At 40.2% G+C, this 23,112-nt stretch overlaps 3 protein-coding genes across 3 annotated transcripts in view; 2 read left to right on the forward strand and 1 right to left on the reverse strand.

Moving 5' to 3' along the window:
• Positions 1-23,112, reverse strand: part of LOC134825063 (LIM/homeobox protein Lhx3-like) — a 667,636-nt gene that overhangs the window by 51,686 nt on the left and 592,838 nt on the right. The gene's annotated exons all lie outside the window — the stretch shown is intronic.
• LOC134825463 (uncharacterized) lies at positions 692-10,583 on the forward strand. The gene is made up of 7 exons (XM_063837639.1): positions 692-716; positions 6,486-6,923; positions 8,037-8,132; positions 8,580-8,723; positions 9,060-9,155; positions 9,304-9,447; positions 10,159-10,583. The coding sequence occupies exons 1-7, from the start codon at positions 692-694 to the stop codon at positions 10,581-10,583; spliced, it is 1,368 nt and encodes a 455-aa protein (XP_063693709.1).
• Positions 10,580-10,993, forward strand: LOC134825467 (uncharacterized). Its single transcript, XM_063837681.1, has one exon. The coding sequence runs from the start codon at positions 10,580-10,582 to the stop codon at positions 10,991-10,993; it is 414 nt and encodes a 137-aa protein (XP_063693751.1).

The following is a 23,112-nucleotide window of genomic DNA, read 5'->3' on the forward strand; positions in this document are numbered from 1 at the left end:
CTTATACTCAAAGCGGCATTTTCTAGATGTCTCAGCCAACATATCATAGACTTAATTAGGCCCCTTCCAGCCATTGCCACTGCGAATTTAACCTAAAACCTGCCCAGTTAATAGCGAAGACTGCGAAATTACCACTCCTGCCTAGTAATCTAATTTACCCTGTCCAGATCAGCAGTATATTACACTAAATCCGCAGGTTTTCTCTTAATTTTTTATGTCAAAACCTGCCTAATTAACTAGTGATCCTGCATCAACAGCGCAGGTATTTGTTATTTGGCAGGTTTTCTATTAACTTGGCAGGATTTGCTATAAAATTATCAATCCTTTCCGGATGGATTACGGCAGTGATAAAGTTAAATCGGCAGGTTTTCCATTAACTTGGCAGGATTTTTTATAAAATTATCAATCCTTGCCGGATAGATTACGGCAGTGATAAAGTTAAATCGGCAGGTTTTCCATTAACTTTGCAGGATTTGTTATAAAATTATCAATCCATGCCAAATAGATTATAATGCTATAATCTTATTATGGCAGCGTTAAATTTATAAATTGGCAGGTTTCTTTTATCTTTCTTTTAAGTTCTTAAGTTATTTGGAATTTTGCTTATTTGGCACCAAAACTAAAAGTCCATAAAACCAAGTTGATTAGCGCAGTCAAGAAATTGGCCGGAGTTGATAAAAAGCTGACAACCATGGCACTGAATCTCCAAATGAGAGGTATAGTACGCTATATACTTATATAGTACGGTACCGCAACAATTGACCCCCTCCCCCCCCCCCCCCCCCCCCCCCCCCCCCCCCCCCCCCCCCCCCCCCCCCCTCCGACAAATGAACCCCTGATGCAATCTACCCCCGACAATTGACCCCCATGTAATTACACTGGGGTCAATTCAAGGTTAGGGTCAGGGTTATGGTCAGGGTTATGGTCAGGGTTATGGTCAGGGTTATGGTCAGGGTTAGGGTCAGGGTTAGGGTCAGGGTTAGGGTCAGGGTTAGGGTCAGGGTTAGGGTCAGGGTTAGGGTCAGGGTTAGGGTCAGGGTTAGGGTCAGGGTTAGGGTCAGGGTTAGGGTCAGGGTTAGGGTCAGGGTTAGGGTCAGGGTCAGGGTTAGGGTCAGGGTTAGGGTCAGGGTTAGGGTTACTGGGTAACACGACTCCTGTCAGCGACATCTGTCCGACAGCGACATCTGTCCGACTCAGGGTACCAGAAAAAACGACATTTGTCCGAAATTGTGATCTGATTTCAATACAACACATTTCCAATTAGAGACGTGATCTGAACTGTTAATTTGAATACGTAACATTGCCAATTTGAGATATGATCTGAGCCATAGTGTACTACTAGTTTATTTTCGACCTAGGCAGGCAGGCATGAAGCAACTGCGTTGTGAATGGCGAGCTCGTAGTCCATGAGAATGTATTGTGGTTGGTAGCCCCAAGGCCTCAGAAGCCCAGGTGTCTATCTCCTCGAACATGTTGCGGTAGAGGGTCGTCGATTTTCCAGGAATGAGTCCTTAGAAGAGGGGGAGGTGCCAGCCGTCAGGGAAGAGTCCGTGGACTGTGAAGAGCTGATGGAAGAGATTAGGTGCGGATTTGAAGGTACCGTTGGGCGTTGACTACGCAATGCTCCGCGTCCACCATATGATCTGCGTTCTTAGGAGTCCCCCAAAGGAATGATCGACGAGTCTGTTCGTCCCATCCAGAGTCCCAGAGCATCATTGGACTGTTGTCGGTAGAGAGGATTTAGTTTGCAGGAATGGATAGCGTTTCCAGATCTCTCGGGTCTGTTTGCTGCAGATCTGGGTCTGTTTACTGAAGATTGGTTGCCATTGTGGATTGCGATAACTGATCTCCATACGGCTGCTATCCTATATGTACTCATGTAGGCTGTGTCCTGTGATGTGATCGACAGCTTGTTAGTGTACGGCTAGCACAATTCTGTCCTTAAATAGTCAATCACGTATCGATGGATCAGATCTCAATGGATCAAATCAGCATTCGAACAATGGGAGCAACGTCACGAAATTACCCGTGAGTTTGTGAAATACGAATGTGAACCGAAATTACAATATGATCCAAAATTCGGACAGATGTCGCCAAAAACGACTCCTGTCCGACAGCGAAATCTGTCCGAAATCCCCAATTCGGCTGTCGGACAGATGTCGCTGTCGGACAGATGTCGCCCAATCGGGTTACTGTTAGGGTTAGTATAATAAATATATTTGTTTGGTCAATTGTCGGGGGGGGGGGGGGGGGTCAATTTTCAAGTATTATATCACTTGCACCGTTTAGCTCCACGTGGTTTCTTAAGCTTAAATACTTAACTGTCCTGTCAAGATAAAGTAAATCACTATCACCTCTCATTCTTAATAAGTTAGTAAGCAAGCATCTGATCATTTTAAAACAGTCACCTCCCAATTTAGCAAGTTCTTACATCTATATTACAGTCTACACCCTTCAATAATGAGATAATATGTTTGGCCGGTAGAGGGTCCGCAGTAGTCCCATTACAGCATTACCTCATTACCTTAGCATTGCTGTACAGTGTACAACTACTATAAGAGTATAAGATATACATCCTTCACCAAAACTGGTTTGTCCGCTTTCTATTACTAATTTTCCGCTGAAAGTGCCACATCAGTGATCAATTAATATTGGTAAATAGCAATAATTTGAGTTATAGGTTGACCTCCCACTTAGAGCATATGTGGGAGGTCAACCTATAAATTATAGTACGAGCTATTTCCAATTCGTGAATACGAATTTCGATTAAGGTCCAACTTATTAAGTGTCACTTTAACGTGTGACAAATTTCCGATCAAATATCTCATAATCTGAAAATAACTGCATATTTAGAACTATTATATTAATTGTAATTGAAGATTCTTTCAGAATCACTTCATTCACTAAATCTTACAATGTGAACAATGAACAGGTAGAGGCACTGCAACTGAAAAAGTGCTGTCCTCACTACTTAAGAACATAGCAATCTAATCTAAAAGCAACCTAAGAACTGAAGTTAAGCAAACAGTTATTTTCCAATAATCGGTTTTTATACATATATATATAGTACTTTTATACTCAAACTTATCATAGACCCCGTGTTGGTAACAGTGGATAATATGCAGTGGCGAAACGTACCTAAGAGGCCGCAGCTGCACCCCCCCCCCATCCCCTTCCGCATAGCAGGGGTTGCCGGAGTGTCGGGCGGTCGTTTCGCCACTGACAAGTGACTGCATGTATAAAAGTATAAACTATAGAGCCATGTAGGCATGTAGCATTCTGTACTTCTGTAGCTTTGCACAAACCAAGTCTCAGTCCTACACCCTACCTAGTAATAAGGTTATACGATCATTACAGTATTCCACATTGTACACTCAAATTATCCAAAACCCCTGCCAATATAAGTTTAATCACGCCACAAGTTGATTCAAATTATCTCAACTTACGCAGGATTTGCGTTAAATCTGCAGCATTCGACTTTATATTTAACGGAAAACCTGCGAAAATAGAGCAAACCTGCCGAGAGTAGGTGAAAGGTGAGGCAGGTTTTGTGTTAATTTTGCAGGCTTTTCTATAAATCAACAACTCGATTAAATAATTACGTGAGATAAATCTCTGCACGAATACGATAAATAGGCAGGTTTTCGGTTAATTTTGCAGGAATCATTTTAAGACTTCAAATTGATTATCAGTCTTAATGTAAAACCTGCCAAATTAGGTGGCAGGTGGCAATGGCTGGAAGGGGCCTTTAATTACTGTGGCTTGTGTAGTTACATTATCTGATTGGACATACATCTATTGTTAAATAAGTGTTTTATTTAAATATAGCTTAAAACTAAGATCTTTGTACTTATAGTGACTTCCGTCAATACAATTAACGCTCTAGGGAAAATACTTTGCTGTTTTTCAGCATTGTAACAGTCTGTATGCTTTGATCTTTCGCAAATACAACAAGGTGTAAAGTTCTAAAATATTGGATTATAAAAGATAGCATAGTATGTCGTTGTAAGAAAAATGTTTTACAGAGCTGGTCGCATAAATACTGCTGCTTATCGAGTGACGGCAAGGCACCTAACAGGCAGCGAAGTAATCAGGAAATGAAGTAATCAGGAAAAATTTGAATTACAAGGTTCCTGCTAACCGGATAACAGGTTAATTCAAATGATTACATAATATACTGATTAAAAGTTTACCATAATAATATTTATGCGATGTATCGCACAATAAATTTGGTTACAAACTTTTTGGTATTACCATAATTTTAGTCACAAATTTCTCAAATTTGTATACTAATTACTACCTATGGGAAAAGGAAGTAAGAGCCAACTATGACTGTTGTCACGAGTAAAGGCACGGCCTCTTAACACACTGTGCCATTTGTCATGATTTTAGGCTCGATCTCTAAACATACTATGATAATTGGGACGAAAATAGTAAAATGTGAGTGCTGCCAAGTCGGCCGGGTGGATTAGTGGTTTTAATACATTTACTTCCCACGCGGACGACTGGGTTTCGATTCCTAGTGGGGACCAATCTGGTTCCCAGTGGTGACCAATTCGGTCGGATGCAGTTCGGCCACCAAACCATGGTTTGATGCTTTCATTAGAACTTCTATTCGCAAAAAACTTTTGGCGGAAAAAAAGTTTTTTCAAAAACTACCTATACTACCTTTGTCCTTTTCCAGTGTTTCAAGAAATTCCGAAACATTTTTATGATTTTTGGTTACTTGCTAATTAGTAACTATCCAATTATCTAATTGTCTGACATGAACATTTGTCTTACACAAGTTTTTCTCGTCGATATGATAATTACCCTTTATTAATTCGTATCCTTCCACAGCTGAAGATATTTGACAAACAAGAAAGGAGGTAAAAAGTAGCAAAAAGTGGCAAAAAGTGGCCTTAAGACACGTTGACAATTTTGGAAATGTTGGCCACCCGAATAAAACTTAAAATTGAACTCAAAAACGTCATAAATCCTTTGGAAGCTTCTTCTGTCTGCAGATCGATTTTTTTAGATCTGTCTGTACTATAGTACTATCTTTGCACTCTGCACTGCTAATGTCCATATCACGCAAAATATTGACCTCATTAGGTAATCGTGACGTCACGTTATCCATGACAGTTGGCACAAGTACTGAATAGACTGTGCCTGCAGTCACGTCAGGCACGGATTATCAGCTAGGTACGGCTTTTGAAAAGCAGAGTGCCTGAGGAGTTGTCACGTATCCTTGGCACGCCCTATAAACACACTACGTACATATGGTCATTACATCTGACCGCACCATGACAATAGTCATGGTGACAACAGTCATAGTATGGTCCGGCCCTTAAATTCTGAGAATAAACTATGGGCGACATTCATACAATTCCTTTACAATTTTGCTAGAACACAGGGATCATGAAGTGTCCCCGACTTAATCGTCAAAACATTTCACATATACTATCACATAGAAACACTAATATAGGAATAGGGCTCGGAATTCCCAGATTCGTAACTTAATTATGTCGCGTGAAATCGATACTGGAATATCGCCCTATTTTGTTGGATTGCGGCTAACTGTCAGACACCGCAATAGAAACAGTGTTAAAATGCACATTTTTATTCATGTGCTGTGGCGCCAATTTAATTGATAAAATCTTCAAATTAACGACACTTGATAGATTTGACTTTTATCTTTCGAAAATTGTGGTTGTATAATGTGCATAATATACACAAGCATCAAATAATTGTCTTATAAATTTACTAGTAAAAGCTCTTACGGGCATTTTCTGCTCGATACGCTAGGGACTCCACATACATCTTTCTAGACGTACTTTTGACCGTAGAATCGATTAAACGTGGTTTTGAAATGATAAGTCTGAGTTTCCCCAGTTAAAATCGCAAAAAAACGATTTTTGGGCCAAAAATATGCCAAAAAACCATGTTTTTTGAATTTTTGAGCAAGTTAATTTCGTTGGCATATCAGCAAAATGTGCATGAAGATAGCTAAAAACACAGCCGCACATGATGGCATTAAAATTAAGCTATTATTCCAGGATTTCGTGCTACATTCAAGTTCCATGAAGTGAGCTGCCTTTAATTGCTTGTAGGAACTAGATTAATCGCTGTACACCAAATTTAGGAAGATATGTGAAATATAATGGTTTATACCTGATGGTAATCTTGTCGGTTCAAAAAAATAACCAACAGAAAACTTGTTATGGACGATTAAAATCAGGTGTTTTTACACATGTCGTATATGCTATCCTGTCACCTAGCCGCAACTTGGAAAAATGTAATTGATATGCCCCATATTATCTCAGCTTGTGAAGCAATTACGACGGAGCTATTTTGGGATTGCGGCAGAATTACCAAGCCTAGCTCACTACCCAAGTTTCGAGTATTTTTGAAGAATTCGCAAATGTACACTTCATGATCTCTTTAAATTCATGATATTCATTAATCGTTGCTCAGTAGTCATGAATTAAACATACAATTAACAGGTTGGTTACCAGTGATACGTGAGGTGGAAATAGAGTGGGATCTTCAGTCGACACCTTTAGAAATTAAAACTAATAGTGTGCTGGGGAGTGGCGATAAGGTGGTAGTGGACTTCTACTCTGCTGGGGGAGCATATGCAGGAAGAGTCGGGCTCTGGTTCACCTCTACTCCGGGATACTTAATCAACTGGTGCGGCATGTCCTACACTAACCTCCCTGTTAATCTCCCCTCTCCTACTGACAAGGTGTGGCGTATCACTCTAACCAGAACTGCAGGTGTTAGAGTAGTGATACACTGTAACGAGGTAGAGGTGCTCAACATACTGCTCTCTCAAGCAACGTGTAGTAACAGTGACTGGAGCACGATCTGGATCTGGGACGTAGCAAAGATAATGTTCCATCCCGCCGACACAGCATCTGATTACTACGCAACACAACCAGGTGACTAATAACAACAAGCATTGGTTTAACAAACAATAACTTTAATTTACAAATAAGCCAACTTGCTGATTCTCTCGTAAGCTCGTGATTACGTGTTTTCTGTCTAAATTTCAAGTATGCCATTTAGTTATTTAACATAAACACATATATTATAGAATATGGGATATAAGATAGTTAGTACATATTGTTATTTATAACTGAATAAAGTGGTCATCATTTTATCAATTACTATTTTACGAATGAGATAAAGTCAGATTCTTCCAGATTGCAAAATGGCTAACTATAATTTAGAAATATTGCATATTTTGTAGTAGACATCATGGAGACAAGCCATTTTCAGCTACTAAAGGTTGAAACAATTATCAATTGTAAACTGACGTTTTTACAAAATATCTTGAACATAAGCAGTAAGGTATTTTACCAAACAAACTCAAAACTTTTTTGGTTCAATATTTATTTTGCAGAGTTTACACAATTTGTGCATCGTGCAATGGGCATTGCTTCATAGTTTGTTGATGAGGCGAATTTTTAGCGTTAATCCTTATGACTTATAACAATTTGAATTAGTATTGTGCTTAGAACCAAGAAAGAAAATTTGTGGTACAAAATTACAAGAATCGTAAGAGTCTGGGTGGCAATAATTTCTTCGAAAAACCGTGGAATATGTGGATATTTAATTTTTCACATTTCTACTATAATTCAGAGAATTCCCTTTGTACACTGTACGTACGACCGCCCACGTGCAAATTAGATGAAAAATATGACTTTGCTTAGTAACTGCATGGTAACGAGGGTTATTAAGTTATTACACGCACGTGCACTTGCAATGATTGTTTTAACGTCATTTTGATCAGTTTTGTTGATAATACGATTTGTTTAGTACGAGCAACATTTTAATTGGCTGTATCTTCAGTTGTGTAGGATAATTTATGACACAATTTAAACTTACTAACACAAAATACTATTAGCTTTCTCCCTTTGACCACGGGTTTTCTAGTATTGTTATAAATCTAATGTTATTGTAACACATCTTAACTGCACTTAAATAGTTATATAATAACGATTTTCTTATCTTCCACTACGATTTGCCAATTTTAGATTTATTAATTCCAGAGCCGTGTGGAGAAGGAACATATCGGAATGATGCTATGACAAGCTGTGAGACATGTGACGCTGGATTGACACCAAACTCTGATAAAACAGCCTGTGGTAAGATAACTTTGAAGCTTATTAAATTGAATATTATTGTTATGTTTTAAATTTGAATTAACTGTGCTATAGAATGAAAACCGAGGACATTGGTACTCACAATAACTTCTTGATATTAATATACTTACATAGTAACGATTTTCTTATCTTCCACAAAAATTTGCCATTTGTAACATTATAATTGTAGAGCCGTGTGGAGAAAAATTATATCGGAATGATGCTATGACAAGCTGTGAGACATGTGATGCTGGATTGACACCAAACTCTGACAAAACAGCCTGTGGTAAGATAACTTTAAAGCTTATATTTAATATTATTGTTGTGTTTTAAATTTGAATTAATTGTGCTATAGAATGAAAACCCAGGATATTGGTACTCACAATAATTTCTTAATAATAATAAGGTAGTTCAAACGAATTGCTGCTGAACGATTTCCCAATTCTTCAGAGCCATGTCCAGCTGGAAGCTACAAGAACATTGATATGAACACATGTAAAGAATGTTCTGATAACACGATCAGTTCAGAAGGAGCAGCCTTGTGTACAGCTTGTGAACTTGGCCAGGAACAAAACTTAGGGAGAACAAAATGTGGTAAGAATTGTTAACAAGAACCGAGCTGAGATGATTATATCTATATTATATAGATGGGCAAAGATAGGCTAAGGGTTAAGACGTGATAAGGATAAGGCGCCAGATAGGGCTTAGAATCAAGAAAGCAAATTTGTGGTACGGAAAGACAAGAACCGTAAGAGTCTTGGTGGTAATCATTCTATCTAAAAACCGTGGTTGTGTGGATATTTAATTTTTCACCTATTGTTTTAAATCTTATGTAATTGTTACACATCTGAAGTGTACTTAAATACTTATATAATAACGATTTTCTTATCTTCCACTACGATTTGCCAATTTTAAATTTATTAATTCCAGAGCCGTGTGGAGAAGGAACATATCGGAATGATGCTATGACAAGCTGTGAGACATGTGACGCTGGATTGACACCAAACTCTGATAAAACAGCCTGTGGTAAGATAACTTTGAAGCTCATTAAATTAAATGTTATTGAATTTGAATTAACTGTGCTATAGAATGAAAATCGAGGATATTGTTACTCACGATTACTTAATAAGCTAGTTCAAACGAATTGCTGCTTAACGATTTCCTAATTCTTCAGAGCCATGTCCAGCTGGAAGCTACAAGAACATTGATATGAACACATGTAAAGAATGTCCTGATAACACGATTAGTTCAGAAGGAGCAGCCTTGTGTACAGCTTGTGAACTTGGCCAGGAACGAAACTCAGGGAGAACAAAATGTGGTAAGAATTGTTAACAAGAATCGAGCTGAGATGATTATATATATATTATATAGAGGGGCAAAGATAGGCTAAGGGTTAAGACGGGATAAGGATAAGGCGCCAGATAGGGCTTAGAATCAAGAAGGCAAATTTGTGGTACGAGGTAATCGTACTGTAGTGCGACACGTACTCTAGTGCGACACGTACTCTAGTGCGAAGTCCGACAAAAACACCCTCAGTCGCACTAGGGTACGTGTCGCACTACGATCCAGGTAGCGTACTCTACTGCGACAAAATATCCTGACTTATTTCCAAGTTCAGGTCACATCCTATCCTTCTTATGGATCATTAAGTGATTCGTCGGGTCGGTTCACGTCACTTATTTCGAAGTGATCTTGCGAACACGATTCGTCGGTTCACATCATGTATTTCGAAGTGATCCACTGATCATAATTCCTTCTGGTCAGTTCAAGCGACGTAATATGTGATCCACTGAGTAACTCGTAAGCAGCATAAGATCCTCATTCCTATCACACGCATCGTATGAAGGTATATCTCCGATTGGGATAACAAGTTCATATGCTTGGGCCATATATAAGGTCACGATGATTCACCAAAGCATCGAACAACAGGACCTACTGGCGATGGACCTACTGGCGATGCACTGAGAAGATCTGCTCCGGACGTCTCAGTCTGATGAACGACACTACTGTGACCTTCCTACTCCTGCAGCAAACTCTGTCTTTACAGCAAAGCAGAGCATGAAACGGAAAGCTTCCGATACTGACCTCCCTACGAAACACCTAATTGCTGAAGCTGTTGGACCCCTCTCCTTCGAAGCCATGTCAAAACTCAACTGTCAGCAGGAATCCCTCGCTAAGATGGCACGCACAGCTCGGACGAAGGCCATGAGGCATCCTATTGCTCCCCGCTCTTTGGCTGACCTTGTCCTAACTCCTGACTACATCAGAACGAACAGTGGCGAAACCTTCCTTCTTTGGGATTCTACCTACTCAGCAGAGAGAAGAAGATCTTTCCTGTTCGGCACTGTGGAAAATATGGATCGTTTAGCTGAGGCCCCTCATCTTGTCATCGATGGTACCTTCAGCACCTCGCCTAACTTGTTTACGCAGTTGGTGACCCTCAATCTGTCATGAGTGACTACGAGAGAGCCCTGATAAACGCTGTGGAGACAACCTGGCCCACGACTACCAAGAGAGGATGCTTCTTCCACCACAAGCAAGCACTTTGGAGGAAGATGCAGCAACATGACCTAGTCCCGGAATACAACGCAGAGAACTCAGCAGTCCGGAAGTACTTTCAGATGATCGGTGCTATTGCCTTCGTGGACCTTGGAGACGTACTGGATACCTGGACGCAGCTGAAAGCAACCCTTCCCTCGGAGATGGATTCCTTTGCTGACTACTACGAACGTACCTGGGTCGGAACACAAACCTCCTCTCCCCTCTACACCCACTGGATCTGGAATCAACGGGATGCTGTCATGGCCGGACTCCCAGAAGTTCCAACATTGCTGAGGGTTGGCACAACGGTTTTCGATCCTTGATGGGCTGCACCAACCCTACTATCTGGCGATTTATCGACGTCCTGAAGAAGGAGCAGGATCTAACCCAATGGAAGATCAACCAGAAGATGCTCAGACAACCACCTCCTCGCCGACTGAAGAAGTGGACCGATTACGACCGTCGCTTGAACGCTGTGATTGATAGCTACGATGATTATGACAGAATGGATTATTTGAAGTGTGTTGGAACAATGATTTTGAATTGAATATTGTGATTGTAATGTTTGATTTTATATTTAACCCCATTACTTATACACGACTACACTCTTGTCATTAAAACTTAAAAATGAAAAGTCAAATTTGTTTTGTCGCACTTTAGTTCGTGTCGCACTGCAGTCCAGGTAGCGTACTCTACTGCGACTGTGTCGGCCTTGAAAATTCTCTTGTCGCACTAGGGTACGTGTCGCACTACGATCCAGGTAGCGTACTCTACTGCGACTGTGTCGATCTTGGAGGTTTCGCACTAGGGTACATGTCGCACTAGAGTACGTGTCGCACTACAGTACGTGAACCGTGGTACGAAAAGACAAGAACCGTAAGAGTCTGGGTCAGGGACAAAAGGAAATCGCGGCATGTACGGAATCGCGTTTTTTCCCATTATTTGCAACACATTTTATGTATAGTTTAATATACCGCGAAATGTAATTCGCAGTATCGCGATTTTTGGCCAAAATAATAGCGAAATCCTTTTGTTATGTCACTGGTCTGGGTGGTAATAATTCTATAAGAAAACCGTGGTTGTGTGGATATTTAATTAAGAAAACCGTGGTTGTGTGGATATTTAATTATTCACCTATTGTTTTAAATCAAATTTAATTGAAACACATCTGAAGTGTACTTATATAATAACGATTTCCTTATCTTCCACAACGATTTACCAGTTGTAAAATCTTATATTATTGTTATGTTTTAAATTTAATTTAACTGCGCTACAGAATAGTAAATTGTATACAGTATGTGAGACTTGGACCCCTAAGCGAACGATAGTATAGTTATATTTGAGGTTGCTTGAAAGGATTCGGGTTGGGACAGGAAAACTAAATCGCGGAACTGCGGAAGAGAACATAAGAAACCGTCAAAATAACCCTTATTAATCAGTTTTACGTGATTTAATATGACATATCGACAGTGAGCTGTACGGGACTGAAGGCTGAGTGGAGAACTGCGATCAGAACAACAACACAGTTCCCAGTAGTCCCAGGAACCGTGGTGGAAGTGAATTGTGTTGAATACAGAGCTCTCAATAAAGGAAGCAGCGAGGTGACCTGCACCTCAGGAACGGAATTTATTTTCGATTTTAATGAACCTGAGTGTATAAATACAGGTATATTTGTAAAAGCGGATATGCTAAATGACCATATCATCACTACAAAAGGATAACTAAACTCTTCATACAACCAGGATAGTATCAGCATAACCGGTGAAAGGGGGTAAAATAATGTCTTAAGGGGGAGAGTTGGTTAATGGCTATATTACTATAGAGAACTGATTTATCTAATCTTACAGTTGATGGGCTATGACAAATAGCTCAGATGATACTGCAATCTAACTTAGATATCTAAATAAAAAAAGGATGTTGGAGTTTTCCGGGTGGAAAAGTATGACAGCAGAAACCCAATACCCATAAGTCCCCAGAAAAGTTATCGAGGTAACCTGCTCTGAGATCTCAACACAACAGCATTTGACAAAGCAAAATAAAATGTAAAATCAATTTAAATTCAAAAATTTAACAAAGGATGCATTTTCTTTCTAACATAGTAAAACACTTTGTTTCATATATATATCAAATTAAAATAAAACACTTAATGCAATCGTGAGATATACGTAGAATCTAGCTCAATGTTACAACATAAACCCTTAATAATATAGTCTAGCAAATATTAGAAACTAACCGCAAATCCGGTGATTTCCATTTCAAATGACAAAAGCCAGAAGAACTTAATAAGGTCTAAAGATAATCTACTCCTATCTCAAGTTACTAATTAACAACCCCAGGAACAATGACGATGATGTATAAAGTCTATACGAATGTCGACAGAATAGAGATGAACAGGAAGAAAGAGAGAATATCACCTCCAATTAATCTATGAGAATTCATGGTAGTAAGAAAAATGTCCAATTAAAGTGTTTGTTTTTTTTTCGTCATATACTGCAACACTTCTATTGTGCTGAATTCCTAAAATTCAATTGCTCTTTAAAACACATTGCTATTATCTAAATTATTTTCAATTTAACTGTGACCAAATTTTACATTTTGAACATGAACCGTGTTGATTACCAGAAATTACATGTACAATACCAGAAATAATGTGTCACTCAGCAACCAAATCACCATTTCAGAATACAGATTACAGAAACGAGCTTCATGGCATTGATAAGTGATGAATACCCTGAAAAAAGACACATAACTCCATCACTGTGAGTCATATTTGTGTTTTTAAACATTCATAAAAATTATTCAATGTTAAATACATATTATTTATAAATATGTATTTAACATTAAATTAAATTCAAAATCTATTCAAAGATTTAACAAAGGTTTGATGTATTGCTATAATATCATATTATAACAATTTGTTTCAGACCCTTACTTAGTAGGAACGAACCTTTCAACTGAAAAGATATGAATCCTTTGTTGACCATTTTATGAACTGTGAGCAGCAAGTACAAGAAGCTAAGAAGCGGAGGATTACTCTTTTCGTCGAAATCTTTCAAAAAACTGCTCAATCAATATCCACAAAATTTTAACATTGTTAGGCTTATTTTAATACTTCTCATACAAAGTTACAACAAAGTCTTCATGTTATGTATCCTGGGTTTGGACAGGATAATATTACCCGCTTAAAATATTTCCATCGCGTTACATAATACTCAATAAATGTAATAGATTTATAGTGTTGTAATTAGTTTTGAACTGCTGAAGTTTATCCAGCCCTGATATATAACAACCTTAGAAAAGCAAACTTATTTGCCTTCGTTTTTAAACCTACTTTCAGCTTTTATCAGCAGCTACAATTACGGTACGTACCTATACTTAATACGTAGAATCTAGTCAATTGTAATAACATACGCCATTGATAGCTTGGTGATATTGTCTAGTAAATATTAGAAACTGACTGGAAATGGTGGTGTTTGTCCTGGTGGCGGTCGATCACGATGCGCACTGCGTCATCGACATCAGTCATACACACTTCACATTCAGAACTTGCAAAAGAAAAATATAGTATATGAAATTAATTTATTGCGCTGGGCCACGCTCAGTCTGTCAACGAGTATGACAAGCCTGTTCAATCATGTCATTCCAAGGAATCTCTAGTCGGGCTGAGCGAATCACGACGTCTGAAAAAAGTGCGGTACTCATTGAAAGTTAGCATGTGTGCGTGACCAGCATTCACGTACTTGTTCATAATCAATCTTGGAAATAAAAACAAGTACACGCTGACTACCAATAGGAAAAAAAGTAATGTATATATACGCTAGTAAAGCCGCGCGCGTGCAGGCGTGCTGAGATAAAATTGTAAAATTTGGTTATTAAATAGTAAAACTGCATTAAATAAACCGCGCCAGCTTGCGCGTTTGAGTCGCTCTACGAATTTAAAAGCGATTCTACGCGCTTTTAAGCGTTTACTAGCGTCGCTGAGCGATTTGAAAAGCGGTTTTCCAGTAGGGATTGCGCCAAAACGGAGTGGATACGCGGTTGCCGGGATAAGCGATTCGTAGGCGCTTTTGTGAACCATTTTTAAGCGATTATAAACGCTTATAATTGGGGTGCAATTTAGCTGTTTGAAAGCTGTAAATAAAGGCTTATAAGCGCTTTTAAAATGGGAGTCAGGAAACGCTATATTTACATCTTATAGCCGCTTATAATCGAATTATAAGCGTTTTTTTTTAGGAAATCGCTTATTAATTACGGCTATTTCATCCGCTATTTCGCCCTTTTACCACATTTTCTTTCATCCTGGCCAGGTGAGCAGAAATTTAAAAAGCACTTGATAAAGCGTTTTCGATGCTGCACTAACCCTGGTCGGGACGGGGGAGTGCCGGAATTTAAAAGAGCTTTTATAAGCGCTTTTCAATGCCGCCCCTAACCGGTCGGAACGGGGTACTCAACGTGGTAGTGCCCGGAATTTAAAAGCGTTATAACACCCTACGCGCGTGGGGTGGATCCTGGGGTGGACTTTTATTTCAGCGCGTATTTTGTAGCCTGTTCAACTTGACTTTTTGAATCGTTACTATCTCAATGTCACAGATACACAGAATGTGAGGTGATCATCTAAGAGAAACGTCCAGCCTTTCACCTGGTTGTAAGTTTATCTTTGTCTCAATATATAGCTTTTTCCCCCGGGCTTTTTCGTGTGCAACTGAAGTTGACATTACCATAACCCGTCCGCAACCGGTCGTCAGATACGGAGTCTTGCACAAAATTGGGTCCCTAACTTAAAATTTTATGGACACAGTTCGATGACTAGTGGACTGCGAAACTTTGGTGAAAATTGAAGGGTCTACTGTTATATTGGCAAAAGTTATTGAAAAAAAAAAACTAGCTTTTAATCAGAAGTTTTTTGGGAAAATTTCAAATTTTGTACGTAGCTAGTGGGGTCTACTGGGGTGGACTCTCGCAACGGCGCCATTGATGCGTGGCTTTTTCAACAGCAGTCAGTAGGCCAATATCAGAGCACAATTATTGTGAGTTAAGACCTTAATGGTCAGCTATGAACCCTCACTAAGAATCGGTAACCGTATCTAAAAAACAACCGGAAATTTATTCCGTCAAAGCTCAAATTTTATACTTTCTCAGGGCAAGTTACTATGAAGTGTACTAGATTGAGTATCGTTGATCGTAGCTGATTACACAGTAGAAGGTAACCATACACAGGAACAATATACAAGGAATGACTGTGATTAGTGAAGCCAATTTCAACCGTGAAACTGTTCCAAAATATCATAATCATGGCGACGATAGTTCAACTGAACCTATATAGTTTTGACCGGTCTAAGATCACAATAAAACTCAGTGAACTGCGAATCACAAATTCAAATCACTCAATCTGATACCAGTCCGTTACAGTCTGCTTTCGTGACAACCTCAACGCTTAAACAATAAATTTCTGCAGTCATGTGACCACCGATTGGCCCTTAACGCTCCTTGTCCGCGAGGAGCATCGTTGCGACCTTGGGGTTCGTTCTTTGTTCTTCCCACCTCGGCTTCGATAGATCGAATTGGCTGGAGTCAATCTTCAGAAAGACCTTTGTTCGATCTCAGGGGCGTGGTAAATAGTGGATGTCGGAGTATAAAAGCTTCCTGAAAAGATTGAGTCATTATCGGTCTGTTGTAAATATCGCATAGTCCTTGTAGCAGAGATTTAATTTATGTGGGGTTTGATAACTAGAGAAGGCGATTTGATATTCATGGATAGTACTAAGAGTATAAGCATTATAAGACTAGTGATAAGTTTTTTACCCTTTTTATGGTACCTCGATATCTTATAGAGTATATCTCACTCAAAATCTACTGATTAAATTTTATTAACTAAACAAGTTAATGTATTACCGTCCTAGAAGAGGTTTTCCTGAGAATTTGAAGTCTTGTGTAGGTTGGCTGACCTGTATACTATGCTCTTCGATTGTGAGGTGTTTTGGACCCCTCGGCGGTCCAAAGGATTTATATTGCTGTGGGCATTTTTTCAACATCTATCGAGCTAAACGCCCTCGCGCATATCTGTTAGAGAATGAACATGTCATCAATGCAAATGTTTCAATGATAAATCAGAGTGGCGATTTCAACGGCAGAATTCGAATATCATGGCCCCATGGTATTGGACTATTTTTTGTCGATTTTATAACCAAACTGGCAAACGATTGTTTGATTTTCGTCACAAGTCTCTAAAATGAATGCAAAACTTCGTCCGACATTTACATGATTAAAACTAACCGCTTTCTTTCGTTATTTTGTACAGCATTAGCCAGGGCTTGGGGTTCCGCATAGATATCTTCTATCAGATTAAAGTTGAACCCACACTTTGTACTGCTCGCCTGGGAGGAGGAAAGCAATCTGATTACCTTTTCATGAGCATTCGTGTAGTACCTCATCATTTCGATCTGATTATCAGCTGCAAAATTCGTCTATTACTAAATGCAAGCTTTTCGTAACTTGTATCTTGGAAATAAAACTTCTATGAAAGAACACACACACACACACACACACACACACACACACACACACACACTCACCACACACCCACACACACACACCACACCCACACACACTCACACACACCACCTCACACACACACATACACACACAACAAACACCACACACACAGGGACAGACAGACAGGACCAACCCACCGAGACAGACAGACAGACAAGACAGCTACCACACCACCCACAAACACATACTGATACGCACACAGACACAGCATAAACACAGACCACACACTGACACAGGACGGACACACAGGCACAGACCACGATACACACAGACATATCACACACACCCACACAACACACCCACATACACACAGGACACATACACACCCAGACCATACACACACAGACACACGCACACATTTAAACACCACATAGTTCCCTTCAGCTTACACTACATTACAATTACAGAACACGCATGTACAATCAGAGACACCCATCGATACAAAGCAGGACACAGCACAAAACACACAGAGTAACCCTTCAGTACAATCACAGACGCAGGCACAAATGACACTACAAGAAGAGCAGATTGAAGTCCCTTCATTTGCAGATGTTGACGCATTGATCTGTGGGATATGTTCATCAGTCAGTACTTGTCATCTGCTAGAACTGTTCATTCGGATCACCGAGGAGTATCTTCCGGAGGAGTTCAGAGTGGTCTATCGGACAGCCATGGATCCGTCTCCGTACCTTGCTGAAATAAAGATCAAAGGTCAAACGAGGCTGTCGCATGTCAGTCTGTAAACTAAATGTAATGCAAAATAGTGAATAAATAAAATTTTTACATCTGAACGATTGTTCATTGTTTCTTTGCAATCTGTTCATTGATTCAAGAATCAATGAACAAAAGTTCAGGATTTTACCTTCTGTTAGCTGTTAGCACTGACTCGCGCCCCCTCTCCCTACAAACGACCATATCTCGGCTGGAGCTTTCAACCGTCTTGCCTCAGCGCCATCTAGCACCCAGTCGACCTGTCCTTGTTAATTATGTGATCATCAAGTTACAACTTTAATCCTTCACTATTCAAATCATTGATTTCAGACAAAAAGAGTATTAGAGCTCGATTACTGCTTCAGGGTTTCCACACTGTGCTGTAATCACGCTGACTACACTCTTGCTACTATTACCAAGTTAGATAATCCCATTTGTTATAAGGCGGTCAAATGATTTCCTGAGTTGATCCGCGTCCATGAAAAAGGGTTCAACTGCGCTCTGTCAGCTGGTTAATGTTCCGCTCAGCAGCCCGCAGTGCCTCCGCCTCCGTCACTCTCCCTGCTTTGCATGTGCCAGTGAGGCGTTAGAGCTCCCCTCTAAGCTCTGTGACGATCCGGACGAAGGATCCAGATTCCCTTCTTTTCTCTTGAGATTGCTTCAATTCTTCCTGGAGTATGCGGATTACATTTTTATACTTCAATAAAGGGCCGCGTGAACACTCAGCAATGAATTATCAATTAATCATTTCTGTTTTTGGTAAAAAGTCCAAAGATTGTGATACATTGGATTTGATATTGGGAAAAGACATGGCTTACCAAGTACCTTTACATGTGCTTTTTGGAGGACGGGGATGATTATTCCTGCGAGCCTAAAATTTTTCCCATAACTATCTGCTGTAAACAGCAAAAATTAGAATTATGTCGGACTACTTCTAAAAAATTGGAAAAACACTTGTAGTAATCAGTGTGGTGCTAACAACAGAGAGGATTTGAACGGTAGGCCAATTTCATAAATTTCCATTAACTAGATATAAGGGATGATTGGAACAGGCTAAAATTCTACAATGTGGCATTCATAACGGCTATATCGCTGCATAAACGATTAAAGTATTTGTAACTAAGCTTTCTATGTGATCTAGCAGAGGGGAACCGGCACAGCCAGGATTGCGTTGTCGTCACTTACAGTGATAAGTTTCACGAGAGAAAAATTTGCCTTATGTATTTTAAATAAGGATGACACAGTTCAAGCAATAAATCGATCGGTGCTCATATGATATTTGCATTAAAGGGAGGGCCTAGTGTGCAGTGACCAGTAAGTCTGTTAAGGCAAATTTAGATCTGGAGATAAGCTGATAGTCTTGACCAAAAGATAAGTGAGTTTCGAGAAAGTGGCCACGGATAAAGTTATCAAAGTGACAATGATAAGACTAAGTTAAAAAAGTTTAAAATACAATATAAGACAAAGTTGGGAAGAACAGAATGGCAGCTGTAAAACAAAAAATTTTTTTTGGATGGGGATTTTTTTGCGGAGTGAATTTATTTGGGGGAAAAACAAAAAAAATAAACCCCGAGCAAGAAAAACAAAATTGGGAAGAAAATCGGGGTTGTCCCCCTTTCCCGTAGCAATCGGGTTTTTCCCACCAGATCGATCAGGCAATCGGTTTTCCCCAGGGAAAATTTTCGAGCCAACGCGCGCCTTGTGTCCGTGGGGCCCGGACGTTTAAATCGTTGTCCGTGGTACAAAAGGGGGGGTTTTCCGAGCGTTGATCTCGACAAGAGGATTTTCTCCGGTTTATTTCAAATATCGCTATTTTTATAGTAGGAGTTGAAACTTTCCCAAAAGTTTCCTAGCACTGTTCATCGTAACTGGTAAAAAAATTTTTAATTTAGGGACCCAATTTTGTGCAAGACTCCGGTTCGGGACGGACCGGTTGCGGACGTGGTTATTTTTAATGTCAACTTCGTTGCACACGAGCGAGCTAATTTGAAAACAAAAAAAACTTTAACCGGGTTTGAAAGCTGAGACGTTTCTCTTTAAGATGATCCCCTCACATTCTTGTATCTGTGACTTGGTAGAAAACGTTAAAACGTAAATTTTTGAACGGTACAAAATACGCGCTGTTTAAAAAAGGGTCCCCCAGGGGGTCCCCCCCACCGCGAGGGTGTATAAGCGATTTCCTAACCCCCTTAAACTGGTCGGAACTGGGGATCCCCCGGGGAAATGGGTGCACCGGCAGAGTCGGATTTAAAAAGCGATGGCGCTTATGAACGCTTTTTCCCGGCTTTTTCACACCCTCCTGGGGGCAGTTTGGTTAAAGCGTTTTTTAATGCCCCCCTAACTGTTCGGAACGGGGGGTGCCGGAATTAAAAAAAGGGCTTATAAACCCGTTTTCTAAATTTCCCTTAAACTGGTGGGAAAAATGGAGAGTCCCCCCCACTTGCATGTGCTTTTCGGAAACCCTGGGGTGCCCCGGGGCGAGTCGGTTAAAGCGCTATCTTTAGGCGCTTATGAGCTTTTTTTTCCGCTTTTCCCCCCCCCGGGCCCTGGTTGGCAAGAATTATAAAGCGTTATAAGCGTTTTTTAAAAGCTGCCCCCAACGGGTCGGGGGGGGGGGGTTTGCGGAATTTTGGGGTTAGGATTTTTTTTTCCCCCTTAATGGCGAATTTAAATGATCCCGCTTATAAGTTTTTGGAAACCTGGGGGGCACCGGCAGAGTCAGGATTTAAAAAAGCGCTTTTAGGCGTTTGTTTGCTTTCTACCGCTTTTCCATCCCCATGGCCTGGTTGGGGTAGGAATTAGAAAGCGCTTATAAGCGCTTTTTAATGCTGCCACAAACCCTGGTCGCAACGGGGGGTCCCCCAAAAATTTAAAAAAGGCGCTTTAAGCATTTTTTTCAATGCTGCCCCTTAATTGCGGTCATTCTGGCAGCTCGGCCGGCACAAGAGCCTTTCGCCGACATGTCGTGTGAAAACCCTTATTGAGTGCGCGGCGGGGGTTTCAGAAACGCTCGCGTTAATGCTGCCCAACCTGGTCGCAACGGGGGGTCCCCGGAATTAAAAGGCTTATAAGCGATTTCTCATTTTAAATGTGGGTGGGGGAGGCCCCCCTCTTGGTTTTTTGGTGGGGTCCCCGGAGAGTCGGGGGAAAAAAAGGTTATAGGGCGCATGCGCTTATTAGCCCCAGGAACCATGGGTGGTTGGGGAAAAGGGTTAAAAGGCTTTTTTAATGGGGCCCCTAAGGATTTGAAAAGCGGTTAAAGCGTTACATTCACTTTTTATTGCGGGGTTTTTACCGATTTATCTACATTTATCAACTGGATTTTAAAATAGTTTTTTGACTGGCGATTGGGCCCCCGCAAAAAGGTTGTACGGCCGGAAATTTTCCCCGAAAAAAATTGTAAAAAATTTTAAGCGCTTGAAGGTTTTTATATTGGTTAGGGGGTGGTTGTCTGGTGGCGATCGATGCGGGGGCTGCCTCATCGAATCAGCATACCACTTTACTTCAGAAAAGCAAAAAAAAAAATATAGTTATGAAATTAAATTATTGCGCTGGGGGGGGACGCCAGTCTGTAAAGAGTATGACAGCCTGTTTAATCATGTCATTTCCAAGAATCTCTAGTCGGGTGAAACGAACCGACGTCTGAAAAAAAATTGCCGGGGTGCTCATTGAAAGTTAGGTGTGTGCGTGACCAGCATTCACGTCTTGTTCAAATCAATTTTGGGCAAAAAAAAAAGTACCGCTGGGCTACAATAGGAAAAAAAAGTAATGGGTTTTTAATACGCTAGTAAAGCGCGCGGTGGGCTGTGGGATAAAAATTGTTTAAAAATTTTGGGTTTTTAATAGTAAAAATGCATAAATAAACCCCGCCCGTTGCGGTTTGATCGCTCCCGAAACGCTCGCCCCCAATTTTAAGAACTTCTTGTGAAAAGGCCTTTGGGTTTGGCCCTTGATTAATCGGGTATTTTGGACGCTGTCCGATCACCCCCCCCGACGTGGGTAAAATATTTCCCCCGGAGGTTTGGGGTTCTTTGCTTATTTTGTTATTTGGGGGTGCACCTTTTAAAAAAAAAACTTTGCTGGATTTAAAATTTTTTTGTCCTTTTTTTTTCTGAGATGTGAGAATTTTCACAATACCAAAATTTTTTTTACTTTTGGAAAGATCAGTGGTTTCGCCTAGGTGCCCCATTTGTGGTCGCCGGTTTTGGAGCAAAATTAGCTGTAAAAGTTGCGAAATTTGACCCAAATTTTACCAATTGTTTATTTTTGGTATTATTTTGGTTATATCTTCAGTTCTTGAATGGATCATTCTGAAAATTGGCGACGGGCCTTCCAAAGGGCTTTCACAACTGTCCGAAAAATTTTTGGGGGATATTTGGAGTTAATATAGTGATCAAAAGGGGGGAAAAAAACGCTGCTTTTAGGTAAAATAAAGTTGATGGTTGGAATTTTTTTAAACTTTTGGCACCTTTCTTGTAAGTTTATAATAGTTAACAAAATTTTGTTGCAATCAAAAGGGGGAAGGAATTCAATATTTATTTGTTTGAAAAAAAATTTTGCTCCCCCGAAATTAGCGCCTAAAAAACATCCTCAGTCGGCACCGGCGGCTCACTGTCGATGCATGGGCACTACCTACTTTTTTTGCATTGTATATCATGTGTAGCTTATTTTTGTATTTAAAAACGGTTTTCTTTTCGTCGCCAAAAAAATTTCACGGACCCTTGGTTTTTAGGTTTTGAATACAAAACAATTTTACATCAAAAACCCTAAACCCAAACTAACCCCGAAGAACCATACCCCCCGTACCCCAAACCCAAACCCAAATGAGTCCTACACAATCGAAATCATGTTTTAAATTTTTCACGGACTAAACCCGGTTTTTTCCCTACGCTGGCGGGTGTTTTGGGATCCCCGTCCCAAAAAAATATCCTTTAGATCAAAGTCTTTAAAGGCTTTTTCACAGAATTTTCTTAAAATTTTGGGGGGAGCGATTTGTAGAGCGACTCAACGGCAAGCTGGCGCGGTTTATTTGTTGAGTTTTACTATTTTAATAACCAAAAATTTTTCAAGCTATCTCCCAGCCGCCTTTTCACCCCGCCCCGGCTTTACTAGGGGGTATTTTAATTACTTTTTTCCTATTTGGTTTAACCTTCCCCCCCCCCCCGGGGCGCGGGGGCAA

Source organism: Bolinopsis microptera, chromosome 13, assembly GCF_026151205.1.
Source record: "Bolinopsis microptera isolate Bmic1 chromosome 13, MBARI_Bmic_1.0, whole genome shotgun sequence".
Taxonomy (NCBI): Eukaryota; Metazoa; Ctenophora; class Tentaculata; order Lobata; family Bolinopsidae; genus Bolinopsis; species Bolinopsis microptera.

Bases quoted from the DNA above. Each gene is read 5' to 3' on its own strand.
- LOC134825463 (XM_063837639.1), top strand. From the start codon at position 692: ATGGCACTGAATCTCCAAATGAGAG. The intron at 8,133-8,579 runs GTAAGATAACTT...CCAATTCTTCAG, and splicing joins CTCTGATAAAACAGCCTGTG to AGCCATGTCCAGCTGGAAGC. The intron at 9,156-9,303 runs GTAAGATAACTT...CTAATTCTTCAG, and splicing joins CTCTGATAAAACAGCCTGTG to AGCCATGTCCAGCTGGAAGC.
- LOC134825467 (XM_063837681.1), top strand. From the start codon at position 10,580: ATGAGTGACTACGAGAGAGCCCTGATAAACGCTGTGGAGACAACCTGG.